Source organism: Microtus ochrogaster, unplaced genomic scaffold, assembly GCF_000317375.1.
Source record: "Microtus ochrogaster isolate Prairie Vole_2 unplaced genomic scaffold, MicOch1.0 UNK16, whole genome shotgun sequence".
Taxonomy (NCBI): Eukaryota; Metazoa; Chordata; class Mammalia; order Rodentia; family Cricetidae; genus Microtus; species Microtus ochrogaster.
In genome coordinates, this window is record NW_004949114.1 from 2,508,493 (window position 1) to 2,528,333 (window position 19,841).

The 19,841-nt window shown below is 50.8% G+C and overlaps 1 protein-coding gene across 1 annotated transcript in view; it reads right to left on the bottom strand.

Moving 5' to 3' along the window:
- Mad1l1 (mitotic arrest deficient 1 like 1) overlaps positions 1–19,841 on the bottom strand; it is a 257,163-nt gene that overhangs the window by 182,628 nt on the left and 54,694 nt on the right. The window contains exon 3 of the mRNA XM_013353749.2: positions 8,224–8,368. Within this exon, the coding sequence (XP_013209203.2) occupies positions 8,224–8,368 (145 nt within the window). The remainder of the gene's footprint in view (positions 1–8,223; positions 8,369–19,841) is intronic.

The following is a 19,841-nucleotide window of genomic DNA, read 5'->3' on the forward strand; positions in this document are numbered from 1 at the left end:
CACACACACACACACACACACACACACACACACACACGAGAGGGGGGAGCAAACAAAACAGAAAAAATTCAGTCATGAATCTGTTCTTAAGGTAGTGACACCAGGCAACCAGGTTAGAACTGCTCTGAATTCCCACAAAGCTTGAGATGTTTTGTGCCTCAGTTTCTTCATTAGCCCCAGCCTCAAGGAGATCTCACCAGAGGACAGGAGAGTCCTGTATATGGAAGCCATCGTGGGGTGACGGTGGCTGCATGCACAAGGGTCTGGCAGCACAAGTGCTCAGAGCTGAGCAATGTCAGCACACCAGCACCGCTGAGGAGCACACCGCCATTAAAGCCACTGTACTCAAATCTGCCAGAACTCAAGACAGCTGAAATGTGCCAGCAGATGAACGCTGGGCAAACGGCAGGCCACCATGCTCTGCAAGGGCAACCAGAGATGAACGCTGGGCAAACTGCGGGCCACCATGCTCTGCAAGGGCAACCAGTAGCTTTGAAACTGAGTATCCAGCCAAGAAAAATGTGGAGGAATTTGAAGTCATATTCCTAAGTGAAATACACTGGTCTGGGGGCAGAGGAAACAGACCAGTTAGTTAAGTGCTTGCTGCCCAAGCAAGGAGCCAAGTTTGCTCCCCAGAATCTACATAAAAGCTGGGTATGGGAGTGATCTGTAACCCTGCAGTGGAGGCAGGAGCATCCCTGGGACCCAGTCAGTTTAGCCTACTCAGAAACCTATCTCTAAAATCAAGGTGAAGAGCAATTGAGGAAGGCACCAGAGGTTGCCCTTTGACCTTCATATGCATACACTCACATAAAAAAACAAACAAACAAAAATGGCTCAACTCAGCATAGCACGACATAGCAAAGACTGCTGAATACTCACAGCTCATATCCACACCAAGGAATGCTGGGTACTCACAGCTTGTGTCCACACAAAGCCCAACTGCTAGAACCCCCAGGCAACTGTGATATCCTCTAGCTGATGAACATCCAGTCAGATCCACCCAGGCAGAGGAGCAATAATCAGTGATATAAAAGAGATGAATGATGGAGCTATGGAAAACATGGAGGAACCACAAAGATGTATTTCCAGTGTAGCAGAACTGCATGCTGTCCAACAAAACACATAGGAAAGCACTGTGAGAAGCAACGGAGGGCAGGGTTGCTAGACATCCAAAGCAATAGTAGGAGGAAGACATGACCACACCGGCACAGAGGTGTCCAGGGAGGAGGAGAAAGCCACCTGTAATAAGGAAATCCTACACCCGTCCAGTCTCACAGATGACGAGCCTATAGTGACCCTACAGTGCCAAGGTGTCTCCATACTAGAACATTGACCACAACAGTGCACAGGACCCAGAATCTAAGAATTAGCAGAAGGGAAGCCATGCAGACACAGGCAAGGGAGAAAGGTGCCAGAGATGCTTGGCTTGCTGCCACTGCTTGAAAACTAAAAATGGGGCTGGTGAAGTACCTTAGTGGGGTAATCTGAGTAAAACCCCCAGAACCCATAAAAATGGAAAGAGAGAACTCACAAAGTTGTACTCTGGACTCCATAGGTGCAGCATATCATACATGTGCCAGCGCATGCGCATAAACACACACACTTAATAATGCCTAAAACTGCTCTAACGTGATACAACCTAACTGAGAAATGTAAAAACAACAAATATGATTCTGCTTTGATGAGATTCTTTAAATACCAGACTCAGCTGGGATGGGGAACAAGGATTACAGACATGGCCAGACAGCTCTATATCCTGAAGGTCATGGGGCAATACAAGAGCAGGTGGTAGACGGGATGGCACAGCCGGCACCCATGCTCACCCTGCAGCACAACCACTGAGGTCTGCTGCAGGAGCAGCTCGGTCACAGGCATAAGGGATACCTTCTATCATCACAGCTTCCTGAGACGCCATGATCACTGGACGAACAAACAAAATCCCCACTGCATGTGTGCTGCTCAGCCTCAGGATACAGTGTGCAGGCGCTTCTTCCTCCAGCATGCTCTTCCCCGGCCTGCACTGGGGGTTAGCAGAGTCAATCATAGGAGGCATCACCCAGGCCTGATCACACCCATCAGACAGAAGATAAATAAAATGTCTCCTAAAACACCATTAAAACCCACCAGAAGAGGCTGAAGAGATGGCTTAAGGGTTAAGAGCACTTCCTACTCTTAGGGAGGACCCAAATTGACCTCCCAGTACTGGTGCTAGGGGGCTCACGAGTGATTAACTCCAGCTCTAGGAGATCTGACACCTCTGACCCCCTCAGAAAGCACCATTCCCATGTGTACCCCCCCCAATACACACACACATACAAACATAACCAAAAATAAGTCTTTTAAAAGTAGCACATACCACAAGTAGAAAAGAGTCAGGGAGGAAAATCCAATGCCATGTCAGATTTTTAGTGTAAAATCTATAAAACTTGCTGTGAAAAATTAAAGACCATCTCAGTAAATGAGGGATGGTTAATGCCACTTATAAAACTAAACAACACTAAGATACGATTTATCCCCAAAATGATCCATACACTCATTGCAATCTGAACTGTACTGTAGCAGCGTTTTGTGGGAGGTAACCAGCTGCACACAGGGAGGTGTAGGGGACCTAAAGATCTGTGGGAGCAATCACTTTAGTTATCTGTCCCAGGGATGGAAACCAGGATCCTATGCAAGCATTCTTGCCAAGCAATTTGTGTGTGTGGCTGCGGAGCTACCCGTGTATGAAAAACAAAAACAAAAAAAAATTTAAGATTTATTTGTATGTGTGTGTGTGTGTATGCATGTGTCCCCAGAGACCAGAGAAGAATGATGGGCACCCTGAAGCTAGAAATACAGGCAGTTCTAGCATCCCAATGAGGCTGCTGGACCTGAACCTGAGTCCTCTGGAATACAGCAAGAGCTCTAATGACTGAGCCATTTCTCCAGCCCCTTTCTTGCTTTTTTTTTCTTCAAATTTATTTATTTATTGGTAGGAGGGCCCCATGCTATACATGTGTTAGTCAGATGACAACTTCAAAGAGTCATTTCTTACCTTCACCTTTATGTGTGTTCCAGGGACTGAGGTCATCAAGCTTGACAGCAAGCACCTTTTCCCTTTGGGTCCCCTTGTCAGCCAATTACCCAGCTCTTTTGTGAGTCCTAAGAGTCATACTCAAATCCTTGCACTTCACCTCCTTAGCCATTTACACACATACACACCCAGGCAATTTTTCATGTTTTGTTTTGCAGCGGGGTCTGGCTAGTTTGCTCAGACTGGCCTTGGATTCACTCCATGGCTCACACTGATCTAGAGCAGGTAGCCAGGCTCACCACAGCCAAGGAATTGTAAAGAACAATGGAATTGGAAGATTCCATGGGCAGATATCAACAGACGGGGCGACACTGGCAGACGACACAAGGAGCTGATTGATAGCATGGCTTCCACAGCAGCCCACTATGGGTCGGCCAGAGGATGGCCCATCCACAAGCAGAGCTACTCAACAACAGATCACGGAGGACAGAACAAGCCTGGGCACCCGTTTCATGTCACACTCTGAAGCCGATCCCAGATGCCTGTCAGTCGTGAGCATAAAAGGTAAAACCATAGACTGCTTGGAGGAAGCTGTGAGATCCCTTTAATATCTGCCTGACTTCAGTCAGTAGAGATACTTAATCAAGACGCCCAGAGTGCCAGCAGAAAGGGAAAATCGATACACCGGACTGCAATTAAAATGAAAAACGTCTGCTCACCTGCAGACACAGCGGCAGTGACAAGAGCGGAATGGCACGCCACAGGTGAAGAGGGTCCTATCTCCCAGCAGGGGATCATACCCAAAGTCCAGAATTCCTGCTCATCCCCAGGGAACACTGAGAGGCCAAAAAACTGAATCTAGAGTGTGAGGATGGCAGCATGCAAGCAGCACGCTCACCTGGTACTTGGGTACCAAAGAAGCCCATGGTCACTGAAGGCCAGAGCTGTCAGTCACAGCATAAGCACTTGCTGTGTTCAAGTATATGTACAAAAGCAGCAATTCATTCGTGTGGTAGAACACTGACATGCAATGGAAAGATCTAGCAACTTCAGGTCCACACAAGAGCAACACAAAGTGCAGTGAGGATAACAGAAACCAGCCATGAAAAAGCAGGGGCCCTGTGGCTCCATTAGTGTCAGTCCACAGCTGGGCACATTCAAAGTCAGGAGGCAGTGGGTCCTCTGGGAGCGAGGGAGCACAGGTCATCGGGGAAGTCAAGCCTATTTGGTAAGTTCCAGGCGGACGAGAAACTCTGTCTTAAAGACAAGGGCTCCCAGGGTGAGGGCACTCTGCTGCCAAGCCTGACAATCTTTGTTGATCCTACATGGAAGGAGAGAACGAATTCCTACAAGTTGTCTTCTGATTTCCACTACATAAGTGCATGCACACACATGCACACATGCACACACACATACACACACATGTCTAGGCCTACTAAAACAATTTGAAGGGTCCTAAAACAGGATACCACCATGACAACTACATGTCCTCTGCAGCTACCATATAACAAAGAAGGGACTAGTCACCAAAGGCCCAGGAGGTCACTTCTTTCTAGTGACTGCTCCCCTGGGGACTTTGGGGATCAAACAGGAAAAACAGAAGGTTTTCTTTCATTTAAAAAATTAAAATCTTGCTTACATTCTATAAATATGACTTTGCAACTATGGTGTAGAATATTAGTGCACACTGGAAATAGCGTGCCTCAAATAGGAAAATGGTTTGTGTTCACCAAGTGCCAGAAGCCAATTTTCAATTGCTTAAAATAGTCATGATATTTTACCAAGGTAATTATACTCTTAGCTATCAGTAACAATTAACTCCTTAGACTGGAGCTGCTTAATAAAGGTCTCGAGACAAAATTGGGCATGCCAAGCACTATAAACCGAAATGTGAAGCAGGCAAAGAGGCCCCTTGGAGGGGATGCCAAGGCAGAGTGCCATAGCTGGTTCCAGGGCCCTGCAGATGGATGGCTGGTCAGGACTCACATCCTCCCCTCAGAGGGGTGGGCTGGAGGGACACAGAGGACAGTCAGGCAGAGGTGAGCAGTCCCAGAGACTGAGGCCGGACAGTAGCTTTCACAGGAACAGTAAGGAGTAGACACTCCCTCACCACAGGTCAGTCAGGCTGGAGTCCAACATAGCCAGGCAGATACCAGCAGGAGACATTATACTACGCCTGTGAAATCACGTGACAATACCCTTGGTGCCTCACCAGACCAGCCTAATGAATAGCTTCATCTTGTAAGCAAGCTAGCAAGTCAAACTCCTGTACCCCAGGGCTAGGAAGGCAATGGGTATCAATCCATTGAATCTATCTCAGAGGGACAGCTGCTATAGATAATCAGTCAGTGTTGGGTAATCAATAGCTACCTTTCCACTCACTCAGAGTGAGGCCAGCAGTGCAGCACGGGTCAGAGTGGGGCCAGTTTGAACCGGAGAGCCATCAGCTCTGACGTGGGAACGTCAAGGACAGAGGCATCCACACGGGACACCAGCACAAGCCTCACAGGATCTATTCAGGAAACCACAGGAGCTCAACAGAGGCCACACTGCATCAGCACCATTGCCAACAATCCTCACTGTCGCTCAAGTCCTAAACCTGAAATGAAGCCCAAATAGCCACCAAGTTCACAGCAGTTCTGGTGTACAGCACGGGCCACAATAGCCATGGGATAAACACAACCGACAAAAAAATATCCCAACCATGTGGATGTACACATGGCACATCCCAGACCATGTGGGCATACACATGTGGGAATGCTACAGAAGCTGGACGACGTGGGTGTGCACATTTTAATACTATGGACACACACCCAGTTCAGACCACTGACTTCTCCAGAAAGCAGACAAAACCATTGTGGCCTCCCCAGAGTGATTTCTCCAAAGAGCCAGAAGACTGTGACAGATGAACAAACTTGGGAAATCCAGACACTGGGAGCTTTTCTACCAGGCTGGCTGGGATGGGCAAGGCAGGCTGGAAGCATGGAACGGGTATGTGCTGTCTCTCCCCCCTAGACAATTCAGAGGCAACTTCATCTCCTGGGCCAGCACTGCAGAACTTCCCTGCACAGGGACCTCACTGCTGAGTTTGCAGGATGCTTAGAGGGCTGTTGTACTAGTGCCTGTGTGGAACTCCACAGTGCACTAGAAGGAGCTCAGGGCCATCCCACTGAGCTGACTCTTGCAGAGTCTGGGCAATGATTGTCAGATCACAGGGAACAGTTAGGTTTTCAGACTACCTCTCTCTCTTCATCACACAGTAAGTCTGGAAGTTCTGAGTCATAGGACACAAGCCTGTCTTCCACTAACAAAGTCTATCAAGCTGATCCCTCCCTACCCAACTCTGAGATTTCCCATAGCCAGCTCTGTCTTCTCATGCTGCCAGCACAGGCACAGCCCTGTGATGAGCTGCCCACAGCCAGCAGACCAGGGCATGCGCCACCTTCTGTCTGCGTGTGTCTGCATGTTGGCATCAACAGTGGCTCTGTGACAGCCTTCTTCCCTGAACCATGACTCTGTGGAGATGGGGCCAGCTCTTTTCACATGCTCTGGTAAACAGTAAATCCTCTGGGTCTTTGCTTAAGCCTCACCTCCGACAGCTCCTCCCATGTCAGTGGGCACAGCAGTGTTTGTCTTTGTCACGGCTGGTAAGCATGTGGCTGAGTGCTCGGCCTCTTTCTCACTGCACTGTCAAGCCTGAGGGCCGTGACCACATATTCCCATCACAGGGGCTTCACTTTGACAGGTGCTGGGCAGGAAAGGATGATGTTAAGGCCCAGAAGAGGAGCCATGCCAACACGCTGAGCATCTTCTCGGCCAAGAGGCAATGCCGGGATACTCTAGCTACCTCTCTTCCTGGGCCACCTGCAGGGACCCTGGGGCCTAAAAGGAGGGCTCAGCCTTTACCCAACCCCGGGAAGAAATGTTTGAGACCAACACAAATGACAGGTCTCCCTTTCCCAGACACTGGGGGATTGGCTGTCAGAGGTAGCTGTGAAACTGCAGTGGGAAGCAGGAGAATGGCTTGCTTTGTAGCAACATCCTCACCTAGAGATACCACTAGCAAAGAGTCAGGTTTCCAAATGACACCACCAAGTGCAGATCTGGTCACACACACCCAGATTTTCTGGGTGTACCAACTTCTTAGGCCTCATGCCCACATCCCATCAGGGTGAGGGTGGACCTCCACCCAGCAAGCTGGACTCCCTATTCTCATATACCCAGGGACAGATTCTTCCTCGTGCTCTGAACGCCCAGAGTCCATTAGATGCTCGCCCTAAATAACACTCATTAGGAATTTCCATTCACACTCGAAGACCTCAGTGTACCATGCAAGCATCAGAAAGGCTTTGGGCGGGGGCTGGAGAGATGGCTCAGAGGTTAAGAGCACTGGCTCCTCTTCCAGAGGTCCTGAGTACAGTTCCCGGCAACCACATGTTGGCTCATAGCCATCTAGAATGAGATCTGGTGCCCTCTTCTGGTGTGTAGGCATAAATCTTTAAATCAGAGAGAGAGAGAGACAGAGACAGAGACAGAGACAGAGAGAACAAGCCAGACTGCCTTTGAGCCAGAAGTCTGAGAGAGGCTGGGGACTAGGGAGAGCGTGTCGCAGCATTTGCCTTGTCACCTGGAGACAAGAGACCATCCTCATGCCATTTCAGGATGAAGCCTACTCCAGCTTCCCCTATTTGTGCAGGCAGCAAAGGACAGGAATGCAGGCTGGCGACCACTGAGGAAGACAGTGGAAACTCCCCTGGGGGGCTGCAGCCCAGGTCAGGATACACAAGGAAAGTGAGTCCAGGAGACTGGTTTTGATCTTGCTGTTTTGAGAGGGCCAAGGCATAGAGGCCAAGCTGGCCTTCATTCACCAACTCCCTTCCTGCCTCAGTCTCCAAAATTCTAGAATTACAATTATATGCTGCCACTCTGGGCTCTGAACTACTCTTTGTACCATTCAAAAACTGTCCTTAAATTTGGACTAAGAGCACGCATCCTAACTGACCTGTTCCGCTCCGGCCTGCCACTGGGGAAGGCCAGCACTGTGCGTGGCCTGTGGTCCAGCAGATGTGGGACAGCTGCTGTAGGTGTGAGAATGGAGCACAGGCAAGAACGTGCAGCCTCACGGAGGGCTGGATGAGGACGGACCACCAGAGCTAAAAGGTCAGGCGGAGGCGTGGTGGAACCTGGCCACGCTGGGTGAACTGTACCTTGGTCAGCAGCACATTGCGCTTCTGGAGCCTTCGGGCCAGTGCCTCATGTGACTCCCTCTTCTTCCTCTCCTCTAGCAGCTGCGCACTGACCTGCCGGACCTCATCCTGGAGCTGCTGCTGGGCCTTCTCCAGACTCCGGGCACTACACAGAAGACAAGAAGGTATAGCCATGAGGCCTAATGTGACCATCCCCCAGAACTGGGGACACATCCCCCACTGTGTACCCCACAGGGGTGTCCTAAAATAGAGCTGCACGTGCAAACACCTCGTTGTCGTTTCCTCGCTCCTGAATAGCTACTTAGTGCCTTTCAGGAGGTTCTGGATTTCAAAGACACCCAGGGTGATCCCAGAACACGGTGCGAGGGGAGGGAAGTGCAACTCCACACACAATGGGAAAGATTGTCAGCCACAGGCGCTTCAGGACGGCACTTCTGAATGAGCTAAATTGCCAGCGCAAGCACTTCCCATGTGAGTCACAGTCGGCACAGATGTGCAGCACAGGGAGGGTGCGGAGCACAGCCCCCGCAGCAGGCACTGGGCCTGAAGACTTTCTGAAGGAGAAAGTACTGCCTCACACTGGGTGCTAGGCATGCCTTGTGAAGACAGATGCCAGGACACACTCGGGCAATGATATCTGACTTCCTCTACTTTTCCTTTCTCTATACATGTATTTTTGCAGTATAGAGGATTGAAGCAGGAGCCTCAAGCATACTAAACAAGACTTGTCACTGAGCCATGTTCTCAGTCTACAATGAAGAGTTGTAGGCAGGTGCTCTACCACTCAGCCACACCCCAGCCCCTCACTGGGGGATTCTAGGCAGGTGCTCTACCACTGAGCCACACCCCAGCCCCTCACTGGGGGATTCTAGGCAGGGAGGGGCTCTACCACTGAGCCACACCCCAGCCCCTCACTGGAAGATCCTAGGCAGGTGCTCTACCACTGAGCTCCATCCTCAACCCTCTGTATTTTCTACTCTGAGACAGTATCTAAGTTTCCAAGACTGATCTTGAGTTTGTAATCTTCTATTTCAGTTTACAGATAGTGCCACCAAGCCTGGCTTCCCTTACAATATATGCTTTCCTATTGCATCCCTATGGCTGCCCTGGCCTGGTCACTGCCTCCCCTACATCATCACAGCCCCACAACAGCCCTCTTTAGTCAGCTGTCTCTGCAAACTTCATAGGCCCAGGTCTCTAGATTGAGGCCTCGAAGGGCTGTGGCCCCTCCCAGAATGACCTCAAGCATCTTGGCAAAGACCCTCAGAAAGTTCCCTTGCTACTTTCCACCCCACCAGTCCCACAGCCACCCAGTGCAGCCCCTGTTGTCGCTGGTCCTTTGAAGGGCACAGAAAGCCCCAGAACAGCAAGGGCAAGGATCATTAAGTACCCAAATGGTGCCCCTCACATGTGCCCTGGGCTCCACCCCATCCTTATGACTATACCCAGAGAAAGACAAGGCCACAACAGAAAGATCCAGATCAGATGATAGGAGTAGATGGGGGAGGACCAAACAACCTCACCATCCAAGACGGCACTCTGCAGGCTACATGCAACAACGGCAGTGTGTGTGTCCCATCAACAGCAGAGACCTCTTCCCAAATGGAATTCTAAAAACTCGCGAAGATTGGAATCTGGGAACTGGGGAGGTACATCAGCTGACAGACACTTGCTTTGCAAACATGAGCACCTGAGTTTAGATCGCCGGCATCCACACAATGAGCTGGGCATGGCGGTACACACCTGTAAGCCCAGCGGTGTTAGGAAACGTGAGGTGGAGTCGAGCAGATAGATACTGCAAGTCTGCTGGCCAGCCCTCTAAAGTACTTGATCATGTCCCAGGCCACCAAAGGACCCTGTCTCAAGCCAAAGGTGGTGGTGCCTGGGGACTGATACTGGAGGTTATCATCCGACCTCCACATATATGCCATGCATATGTGGACTCACGCAAAGACAGCCAGGCAGGCAGGCAGGCAAACACACACACACTCTCTCTCTTTCTCTCTCTCCCTCCCTCCCTCATACATAAGCAGGGCAACAGGATTCTGTTATCATGTGACATCTGTAACACTCGTGCAAAGTGTCCATGAACAGAACACTGCAGCTCTGAAAATGTACAAACTGGGGGGTGGGGCCTGCAAGAGACACCTGCCACTCAGATCACTCCTGCCTCCAACGACTTTGGCTCACTTTGATTACGCTGTTTCAAGAAAACCTGAGCTCCTGAGGGCGGCAGATAGCGCTTCTGTCAGGTGGGCACCCGCAAATATGTATTTCACATCTGAGTGAGTATAGGATTTTGTAAATTATAACTTAGTAAAATCATTTAAACAAGCTGAAGTGTAATTTGAAAGTGAATGAAAGTCAAACATTTATGAAACTTCAGCAGGGGCCTGTGACACTGCTGGTCCTGCAAAGTGTCAAAGGGAGCCCTGCTCTGGGCCACCAACACAACCGCAGAAAACAGGACCAACCACGTGGCACCAAGGGCATTGGCTTGGCTTCGATCGTGCAATCTCAGGAAACCTCGTACTGTCTGTCCCCTAGCCCCACAGAGAAGCAGCCGGCTGCCACCTGCACCCTAGGTGCGTCACAACCCCAAATGTAAAGCAAGAGCTAATATTCATGGGAAACAGACGTATAAAGAGGCTATTTTGAGTTCCAGTTCAATTGAAAACTATTCATAGACCAATTTAATAATCAAGGACTGTGAAATCGACTCTTGAATCGTTGAATTCAGGTGGGGAGGTTCACAAGCGCCTTAAATCACTGCTCCAAAGTGGGTAATTTAATTAGAACGGCAGCATTCGCTCTGCTACTTAAGAGCCAAGCACACAAAGACAGACACATGGCAATGCAACTTTTCAGGTGACAGGGCACACACAGGTAGGGTGGGCCTGGGGGCTTGTGACACTTGGATAAGCTGTCCTCAGCATGTGGTTCAGGGGAGTCTTGCAGGAAGACTTCCAAATCCAAGGTTAAAATCTGGGAACAACATTCCCCTCATAGTGACCCAGGGTCTTGCCTACACAGAACAGATGCAAACAACCCCAAGGCCATGGGACTTTGCTGGGACTTCGAGGACCAAGGCTCAGGTATAACGGAACCAGACAGCAGGATTGAACACCAGGAAATCTGTCTCAAGTCTGAGCCGCTGCCAACCCCCACTCTGCAGCGAGGGTCTGCTACCTAAGAAGGGAGGGACACAGTTACACAATCGCAGCCCTATACCTAGGTCACACCACACCCACTGCCTACTGGAGGCCATGGACAGAGATGTGTGCACCATGGCACCACAGGAGAGAGAGAGGTCTTAAGGATGTAGAGAGACCCGTTGCAAAATTCCAGATTATAAAGAAAACTCTTGTCTCTCCCTCCCCACAACACTCCTTCCCAAGAAGAAAAGATTCCCCCCAGGAATATTAGGTATCTATATCAGGTCTGCCACTGATTTATAGCCCCAATCCACAACCCTCACTCCGCATGCCCTGCACAAGGAGCCTCTATGCTCACCTGTGTAGACCACAGAGGTCCATGTCAGGATGTCTTTCTCAATGATTCTCTACTTCATTCACTTTAGTTTTGGAGACGGGGTCTCTCGCTGAACCTATGGCTCACCGTTTAGATCAGGCTAGCTAACTAATGGGTTAAAATCTGTTTGTTTCTGCCTAACATGGGTACACCACGTGCCCAGCAGCTCTATATGGGCTCTGGGGACCTGAATTCAGGTCCTCGTGCTTGTATAATAGATGCTTTACTCAGTGAGCCATCCCCTCAATCCCCGTACTCTCCCTTAATAGCAAAACACATTCCATGGGGATGTGGGGATGTCAGAGGAATGCATGGTCCTACAGAAGATGCTCAGACAACAGGCAGGACTACAGACCACAGCAGGCCCTAAGGTCAGTTCCCAAGGCAGAACAGATAGATTCCCAGGTCTCCTACAGGACAGGGCTACACTGTAAATTGCAGTTCAGAGAGTGGCAGATAGAGGGCGCTCTACAGCACCATTTGCAGAACTTCAATGAAGCCCTGAGCACAAAGATCAACAGGCTGGGATCCTCTTGGATCCACCCACACACACCTGGTGCAGGGTTCACTAACGTAAGGTGCTGCTAAACAGGCATAAATCACCGACCAGGTGACTGCAGGGGAAGGAAGCGCTCACACAAGCCAAACAGGCAGCAGCAAGGACTTCTGAGACTGCAGGACACAGGTGCCTGAGTGGGGCGAGAGCACTGGCAGGGGCTGGTGCTTGAGTGCAGCAGACATCACAGACCTGATTCATGATTCAGATGGTGTGCAGCAGGAAGCATGTGTGGAAGGGAGCAGATAGGGAGCCCTTGGGTGAGTCAGGCAGGCACAGGGCCCTGCATGCTCCTCTGGCACCTGCCGCTGCATAACTAGGTGTCAGCTGGCATGGCAAACACGGTGTGCAGGTCCACACACCACAGGGCTGAGCCACTGATGCCTAACTAGCAACGGCAGAGGACAAAACCCGTGAGGAAAGGAGTACTTTGGTCCATGGTGAGGGGAAGGGCAAATGTGGGGGACACCTGGGGCAGAGGGCAAACAGCTCATATATCCAGGGCACACTCACACTGTGTGGAAATGGGAGAGGACTATGGGGCTCTTGGCCAGGAGACAGTGAGGAACTGAAGAACAGGAGCAAGAAGAAAACCCCTCAAGGGGAAGGGAGGGAGGGACACAGAAGCCCTTCCACATGCTCCTTGGGCTACAGGGGTGAGCGGAAGGCAGGATGATCTCTGATGGGCAAGGGACTAGAAAGAAATGCTGGGTTCAGTTTAGAAGTGAAGAGCAGTGTGGAAGCAGAAGGATGTTCTTTCAGGAGTTGGGTTTATGGGGGCGACACATTGGCAAGCTCCTGGGCAGGCCCCATGGAGAGGACACGGACCAGCAGACAGACAAAGCCCAACAGGACAGGGCTGCAATACAATGTCCAAACAGGCTCTGGACACTCATAGCCAGGCTTCTCAAGCCATGCCTACCAGATGGCTCTAGACACCCAGGCATGCCAGAATACAAAGATGCAGGGCTCCTCGAGTTGGCATGGACCTCAAGCTGGAAGGGGACCTCTGCCACTGTGCCATGGGTTCTATGAGAGCCCCAACAGCTGGAAGAACTTGAGCAACCTCATCCCAGCACAGATCCCCAACAGTTCCTGGGATTGCTGGTTCTCCCTCGCCCTCCCTTTATCCCCCAGGGAGATTCTCTCCATTCAACTCAAGCCTTTCTTCCAAGGAAGAGAAGAGAAAGCTCATAAAAAATTAAAGCTCTTGCTCCACGGCGCGCTGAACTCTGAGGGCAGCGGCATTTCCACGAACCTCTGGGACTTCAGAGCGAAGCTCTTGGTGCTTCAAGGAGAAGCTGAGCGTGTTTATCGATTGCTGCCTTTCTGAGGCACATCTGCTGAGAGAACGAGCCCAAGCCTTTGAGAGCCATCTTTGGATGTGGCGGGCCACTGGCGCTCACTTTCATGTAAACTTCATCAGAAACCCAGGCCTAAGAATATCTACTTTCAAGGAACCAGGCAAGGCCAGGAGACACTGCAGAGCGGCAGGAGACATTTTAACAACCTTCTCCAAGACACCAAGACAATGATGCTTCCAGCTCTTCCTGGCCTGACCTGGCGTTTCAAAGCCCTGAGGCCTGCCTTCCTTAGCTCGAACCCAGCACCCACACCCATGCAGCAGGAAAAGCACACCTGTGTCACCAGACCTTGTGGGCCCAGACACTGTGGCAGTTCTGAGAAGAGCCAGGTACCAAGTCATGGCGTGTCATACACCTCATACAACACATTTAGCTCACGAAGAAGCTGATTCTGGCAGCTGGGCTGGGTCCTCCTTCCCCCATCTCAGACCCAAGCATGGCTATTTCTTTGAGGTCTCCTGTCTGAGCTGGCCCATCTAACCCTGTGAGAGCAGAACAGTCCAATAGAAAAAGTTGTCACAACCTTGAAAACAGCTGGAACCATTTCCAACAGAAGTCACTGGTGTTTATCGCACGATATAAAAGCGTCTGCCGTGGGAAAGAGAAGCCAGGAGTTCAGCCACGGGGAGCTTGGCTGTGGGGAAAAAGCTCAATGGGGAACTCCAGCTGCCTCAACTTCCCTAATTGGTGTCTGCTGGATGTTATGCATACCCAATTGAATGATGTTTGTTATCTAGCTATATATCATCTGCTACTTGCTTTTTTAAACATTGGCTTGCTATATACTTAAAGTCACTCATTCAAAAACCACACTGCATAGAATGCAGTGCTGGAGCGCCGCCTGGTGCAGAAACACAGAGTGTGTTCACGTGTCTCCACAGCCATGGATAAACCCAAGTTCTAAGTAAAACAAAACAAAACAAAAACAAAAAAACCTGAGGGCTGGTGATGCACCTCAGCTGGCAGAATGCTAGCCTAGCATACTCAAAGTCCTGGGTTCCTCAGCACTGCATGAACAGCTGTGGGAACAACACACCTGGAATCCTGGCACTTAGGAGGTGGAGGCCAGAGGTCAGAATTCCAGATCTTCCTTGGCTAGGTAGTAAATTCAAGGTGAGCCTGGGCTACCTGAGGTCCTATCTAAAAAATAAAATAAGTTGGACAGTAGTGGCACACACCTTTGATCCCTCCAGAGGCAGAGGCAGGTGGATCTCAGCAAGTTTGAGGGTAGCCTAGTCTACAGAGTGAGTTCCAGGACAGCCAGGTTTACACAGAGAACATTTCTGAGGTTAGTGGCATCTCTGCTGAGGACTGAAGGTCACTGTGAAGCCCTAGTCCCCAGGGAGGAGCCTGGAGAGTGCGGGGAGAGCTCTCATGATGGGATGAGAAGCCTTGGGTGAGACCCTCAGGAGTTGACACCAAGCAGAACGAAGGCCCTCCGTAGACACACACCTCTAGCACTGCGACCTCAACCACCTAGCTCCAGAACCATTAGGAAGACAGGATTGCAATTTAGGAGCCCTAACTACAGCAGAGTTGTGAGAGGAGCCCAAACTCACTGGGATAACCCCTGTTCTTAAAACCTGTGGAGAGGTGTCACACAGAGGAACAATTCAGAGCCTTTCTGGTGACAGCTCAAAGCAGTCTGATGACGTACATGAATAGCAGTGGTTTCCTACGGATTGTGATAATGGAATTCCTTGTGCATGGTGAGTTTTTGTAATTCATCTCTTTCATGACGTTAAGAAAACACTAGTACAATTTTATTCAACACCTACAGCCCTTTATTCTTGGAGGGCTGGTGAGCACACATCAAAACCTGATAACACAAACGCTTTCTAACCTTGGGCTTTGCGGATGAGTCAATGCAGATCAAAGCCGCTGAGTCACCTCTGTAAAGCCACTGTGTCTGCACCAGGAGAACTGGATGCTTGCCCTCCCTGGCCTCTGGGCATGATGACTGGCACAGCCTGCAGCACTGACCTAAGACATCAGGTCAGGTGGAGCTAATCTGTCACCAGGTGCCTGTAGGTTCCTAATCACCACCGCTATGTCAAGGGGAAATGTGCAAAAGTGCAAGTTCCCATGGCCAGGGCCTCTGAGCAGGGCCTGCTGAGATGCAGTCCTCTGCGGTCCACATGCCATGTACACAGAGCAGTGTGCCCCTGCTTCCTCCCAGTCCCTTGGGGAGTCTCTAGAAGCTGAAAGAAAATTCCAGAAGTATCTCTGTCCAGTGTCTGAAGAATCAACAGGGACCACCCAGAGGCAGGATGGGCTAGAGTTATGGCCCCAGAAATGGATGACCAGGAGAGGGCCAGTTGATTAACCAATAAATTAGCCCTACATACAGTCCATACTAGGCACCATTCCTAGGCCCAGGAAAGAGCCACCCATGCTAACAGGTCAAGCCCTGACAGAACCAAAGGGTGTCAAGATGTAGCAGTCTGCGAGCAGCCAACAGACAGTGAAATCATGATGTCAGAATATCATGCTGCTCTCGAATAGTGTGCGAGATCACAGGGCCCTGTCTGCCAACAGAGCTTTGTGACAAGGACACCTACACCAGAGCTAGAGACACAGAAGGGAGAGTGAAGGTCCTGGGAGCTGCTCTGAAGAGAGGCCAGAGGAGAAGACCCCAAGGGGAAAAAAAGTGGAGCCTACAAAAGACATAAGCAGAAGGGGAGCAACTGGAAACCGTGGATGCAGGGCACCCTAGGTAGGAAGGCTGCTTGGTAGGAATCTCACGACAGGCTAAGTCCCAGCTCAGGAGGTCAGGAGGACCCTCCAAACAGTGTGTCTGACGATACAGGCTTATTTCTGGTAGTTGTAGCCTTAGAGAAAAAAGCCAACAGATGGAGAGCTACATATTAAACAGAAGGTATGGACCACCACCACCACCACCAACACACACACACACACACACACACACACACACACACACACACAGCAGCCAGGGATGGAGTAAGGCCATATGCTTCCTGCATCCCTTTGGATATCACATCCTAGATGGCCACTGGCTGTCTATTCCCAGCTACCTCCTAGAAAGTTATTTCATTTCTAAAAGACTTTCAACCAAGAGCAAAGACCCCAGCACTGAATACAGAGTACTCACAAGTGCTACCAGCAGCAGGGAGAGGTGGCCACACCTATATTACTAAGTCTGCAAACAGAGCTAGAACATCCTGTATTATTCCCATGTCCCTACCAAAAGGCAAAACCCTACTGGTGAAAGGATGCTCCTGACACAGTCTTGGGAGGTCTTCAACGGACCCTGAGGGCAGTCAGATGTGGAGCAAGCCTCAAGAAGGCTATGTCAGCATGTCTGGCCTGAGCCATGAGGTGGCTCTGGAATTTGTAGGAGAGGCAAGGATCAGAAATACAGAAGGAAATAAGTGGCAGCCCTGCCCTGGCTTCTGCAGTGGGCAGCCTGATGCAAACTCAAAAGGAGCCAAAGTTTCCCCAGTACCCTTGACAACAGGGCTCAGCATAGCACATAGCTGTCTGTATTTCTACATCAACTCCATTTCTTCAAAACCTCCAAGTAATAATACACATTTTCCTGACATACACTCACCCCCTCCCTCCCCCCAAAATCACAAAACTACCAAATTGCAGGGAAAACTAGAGAATGGGGAAAGCAGAGATTTATGGAATTACCAACCAAAGGCCCAGGTGAAGAAGCTGAGAAGGAAGCCGGGGAGGAAGCCGCCTGGTCCCTGGCCACTGGGCACAGCGCCTCTGCCGAGCACTCTTCCTAACATCTCATCAATTCCAATCATCAAATTCAATCTGCATTCCCAGATAAACAGAGGCCACCAGTAAATACTCTCATCTGACCTTGAAATGTGAGAAGGAAAATCACCTCTCACAATTTCAATTTGCTCCCGACCATAAAGAATAATCCAATCTGACTGACTGGTTACCAACCTGCAACTTCCCAGGTAGGGCAGAGCCCCCTGTAGGCCACTGAGTCGCAGCTGGGCTGACAGTGTCACCCCTCAGAGCCTTGCTAAGCTCTCAGCTTTTGAAATAAAGGGTGTGAAGAGAAAGTTCAGAGAGCCAGAGGACTGGGGATGTGACTACACAGCACAGCACTTGGTTGTTTACCCATAAGGCCCTTGGTGCTCTCTGTGGCACTGAAAAGGGCTATAAAAACCTCAGGTTAGAAATGGATAAGCAGGGAGTGGTGTTCTTGCAAAGGACCTAAGTTCTGCTCCCTGCACCCATAACAGACTGCCTGTCCACTGCCCTCCTCTGGCCTCCCCTGCCCTCCACTTGCCTCCTCTACCTCAACTGCCCTCCTCTGGCTTCCACTGCCCTCCTCTGGTCTCCTCTGGCCTCCACTGACCTCCCCTGGCCTCCACTGGCCTCCACTGACCTCCCCTGGCCTCCACTGCCCTCCTCTGGCCTCCACAGGTGTCTGCACTCATTCATACCCCCACAGAAACAACTAATATAAAATAACACAACATTTTTAAAAAGCCAGAGAAGCAGTTATGCTGATACAGGTGTGTGTCAGGTAAGCAGGGGCACCCTCACACATGTCACTTCGGCCTTTACATGACTGAAGAAGAAGAGTTAGGTGTGGTGATTTTAGGAGAGTGGCACAACCTGTGGCAAAGCTAGGTAGGAGCTCAGCCAAAACCCCAGCTCTTCCTTTTGTGCCTAAACCTCAGCAACAGGAAGGAAAGAAGGGAATGAGGAAGGAAGGAGGGAGGGAGGGAAGAAGGAAGCCCAATGACTCTCCAGGAAGTCCACCTCTGTATGCAAACAGGACTCAGAACAGCCTTGGGCCCTGTCCCAAGTCCACCACTAGAACACTCAGGAGCAGCAGGAATCTCGCTGAGGACCACCCATCACTTCCATAAAGACCTGAGGCACAGGGCAACTCGTTTCTCCCAACAGCACCCAGGCACCCTTCTAAGGAAGGCAGTGTCTTCACCCTGTGCCCCACAGTGGACACAGATGCTCACTGGTCACGATGCTTCTAGAAGAACATTGCTCCCAGGTGATGTGACTGGAAAGTGAGCTATACCTTGGGATGGCTAATGCTCAGCTGTCCCCCACACTCTCCCACATCCTAATCTTCGGAAATATATTCTATATCCTTTCCTGAACCCAAACTCTGTGAAATTAGATGCAGGGGGTGGGAGAAACCCCAGTCTGGGAGGGAGGGGGGAGGGAGGGAGGGAAAGAGGGAGCCACCATGAAGGAGAGAACAGCAGCAGAAAGGGAAGGGTCTCCAGCAGACAAGCGCCCTGGCCACCATAAGTCTTGCACTGGGCTCCTTTTCCCATCCTCATCAGATCCACAGCTCTAAATAGACCTTCCAAGCCACAAGTGTCAAAGTCACCGTCTCCCATCACCAGCCCACTCTACCTGCGCCATCATTTGTGCCAACAAGTCTTGGGGAGGAGTGGAGAGGGAGTCCTGGAGGGAGAACCTGTATGGGCTGAAGGAGGAACAGGTACAGATGGGCCTGCCTGGAACTGGGGGAACTCCTGAACTCCTAAATAAGGCAAGTGGCTTCTCCTACCAGGCTGGCTAGGCTGCCCATGTGCCAGCACCACTAAGGCCTCTCTCCCCATTCCCTCTCTCTTGACAGCACCTCAGGCCTCCTTGGTCCCATGTGCCAGCACCACTAAGGCCTCTCTCCCCATTCCCTCTCTCTTGACAGCACCTCAGGCCTCCTTGGTCCCATGTGCCAGCACCACTAAGGCCTCTCTCCCCATTCCCTCTCTCTTGACAGCACCTCAGGCCTCCTTGGTGCCATGCTCCAGCACCACTAAGGCCTCTCTCCCCATTCCCTCTCTCTTGACAGCACCTCAGGCCTCCTTGGTGGACTCCTCCAGTCAGCACAGGACCAGGGGCCAATGGAGCCCTGGGAAATCACACACACAATATCCCCAGAGTCCAACAACACAGGACAGCATGGAGAGGTGGTAAAAAGCAGAATCCTGCCATGACCTAGAAATGGCCTGTCTCGCGCAAAGATGTGAGGGCTGACAGCGGAAGACATGGGCAGTGTGGGGAGACCTTTAAGAGGTGGCCTGGTAGGCGTCTCTAAGGAGCACAATCTCACAGGGGATTGTAACATGCTGCGCTCTCTCTCTCTCTCTCTCTCTCTCTCTCTCTCTCTCTCTCTCTCTCTCTCTCTCTGGCTTCTG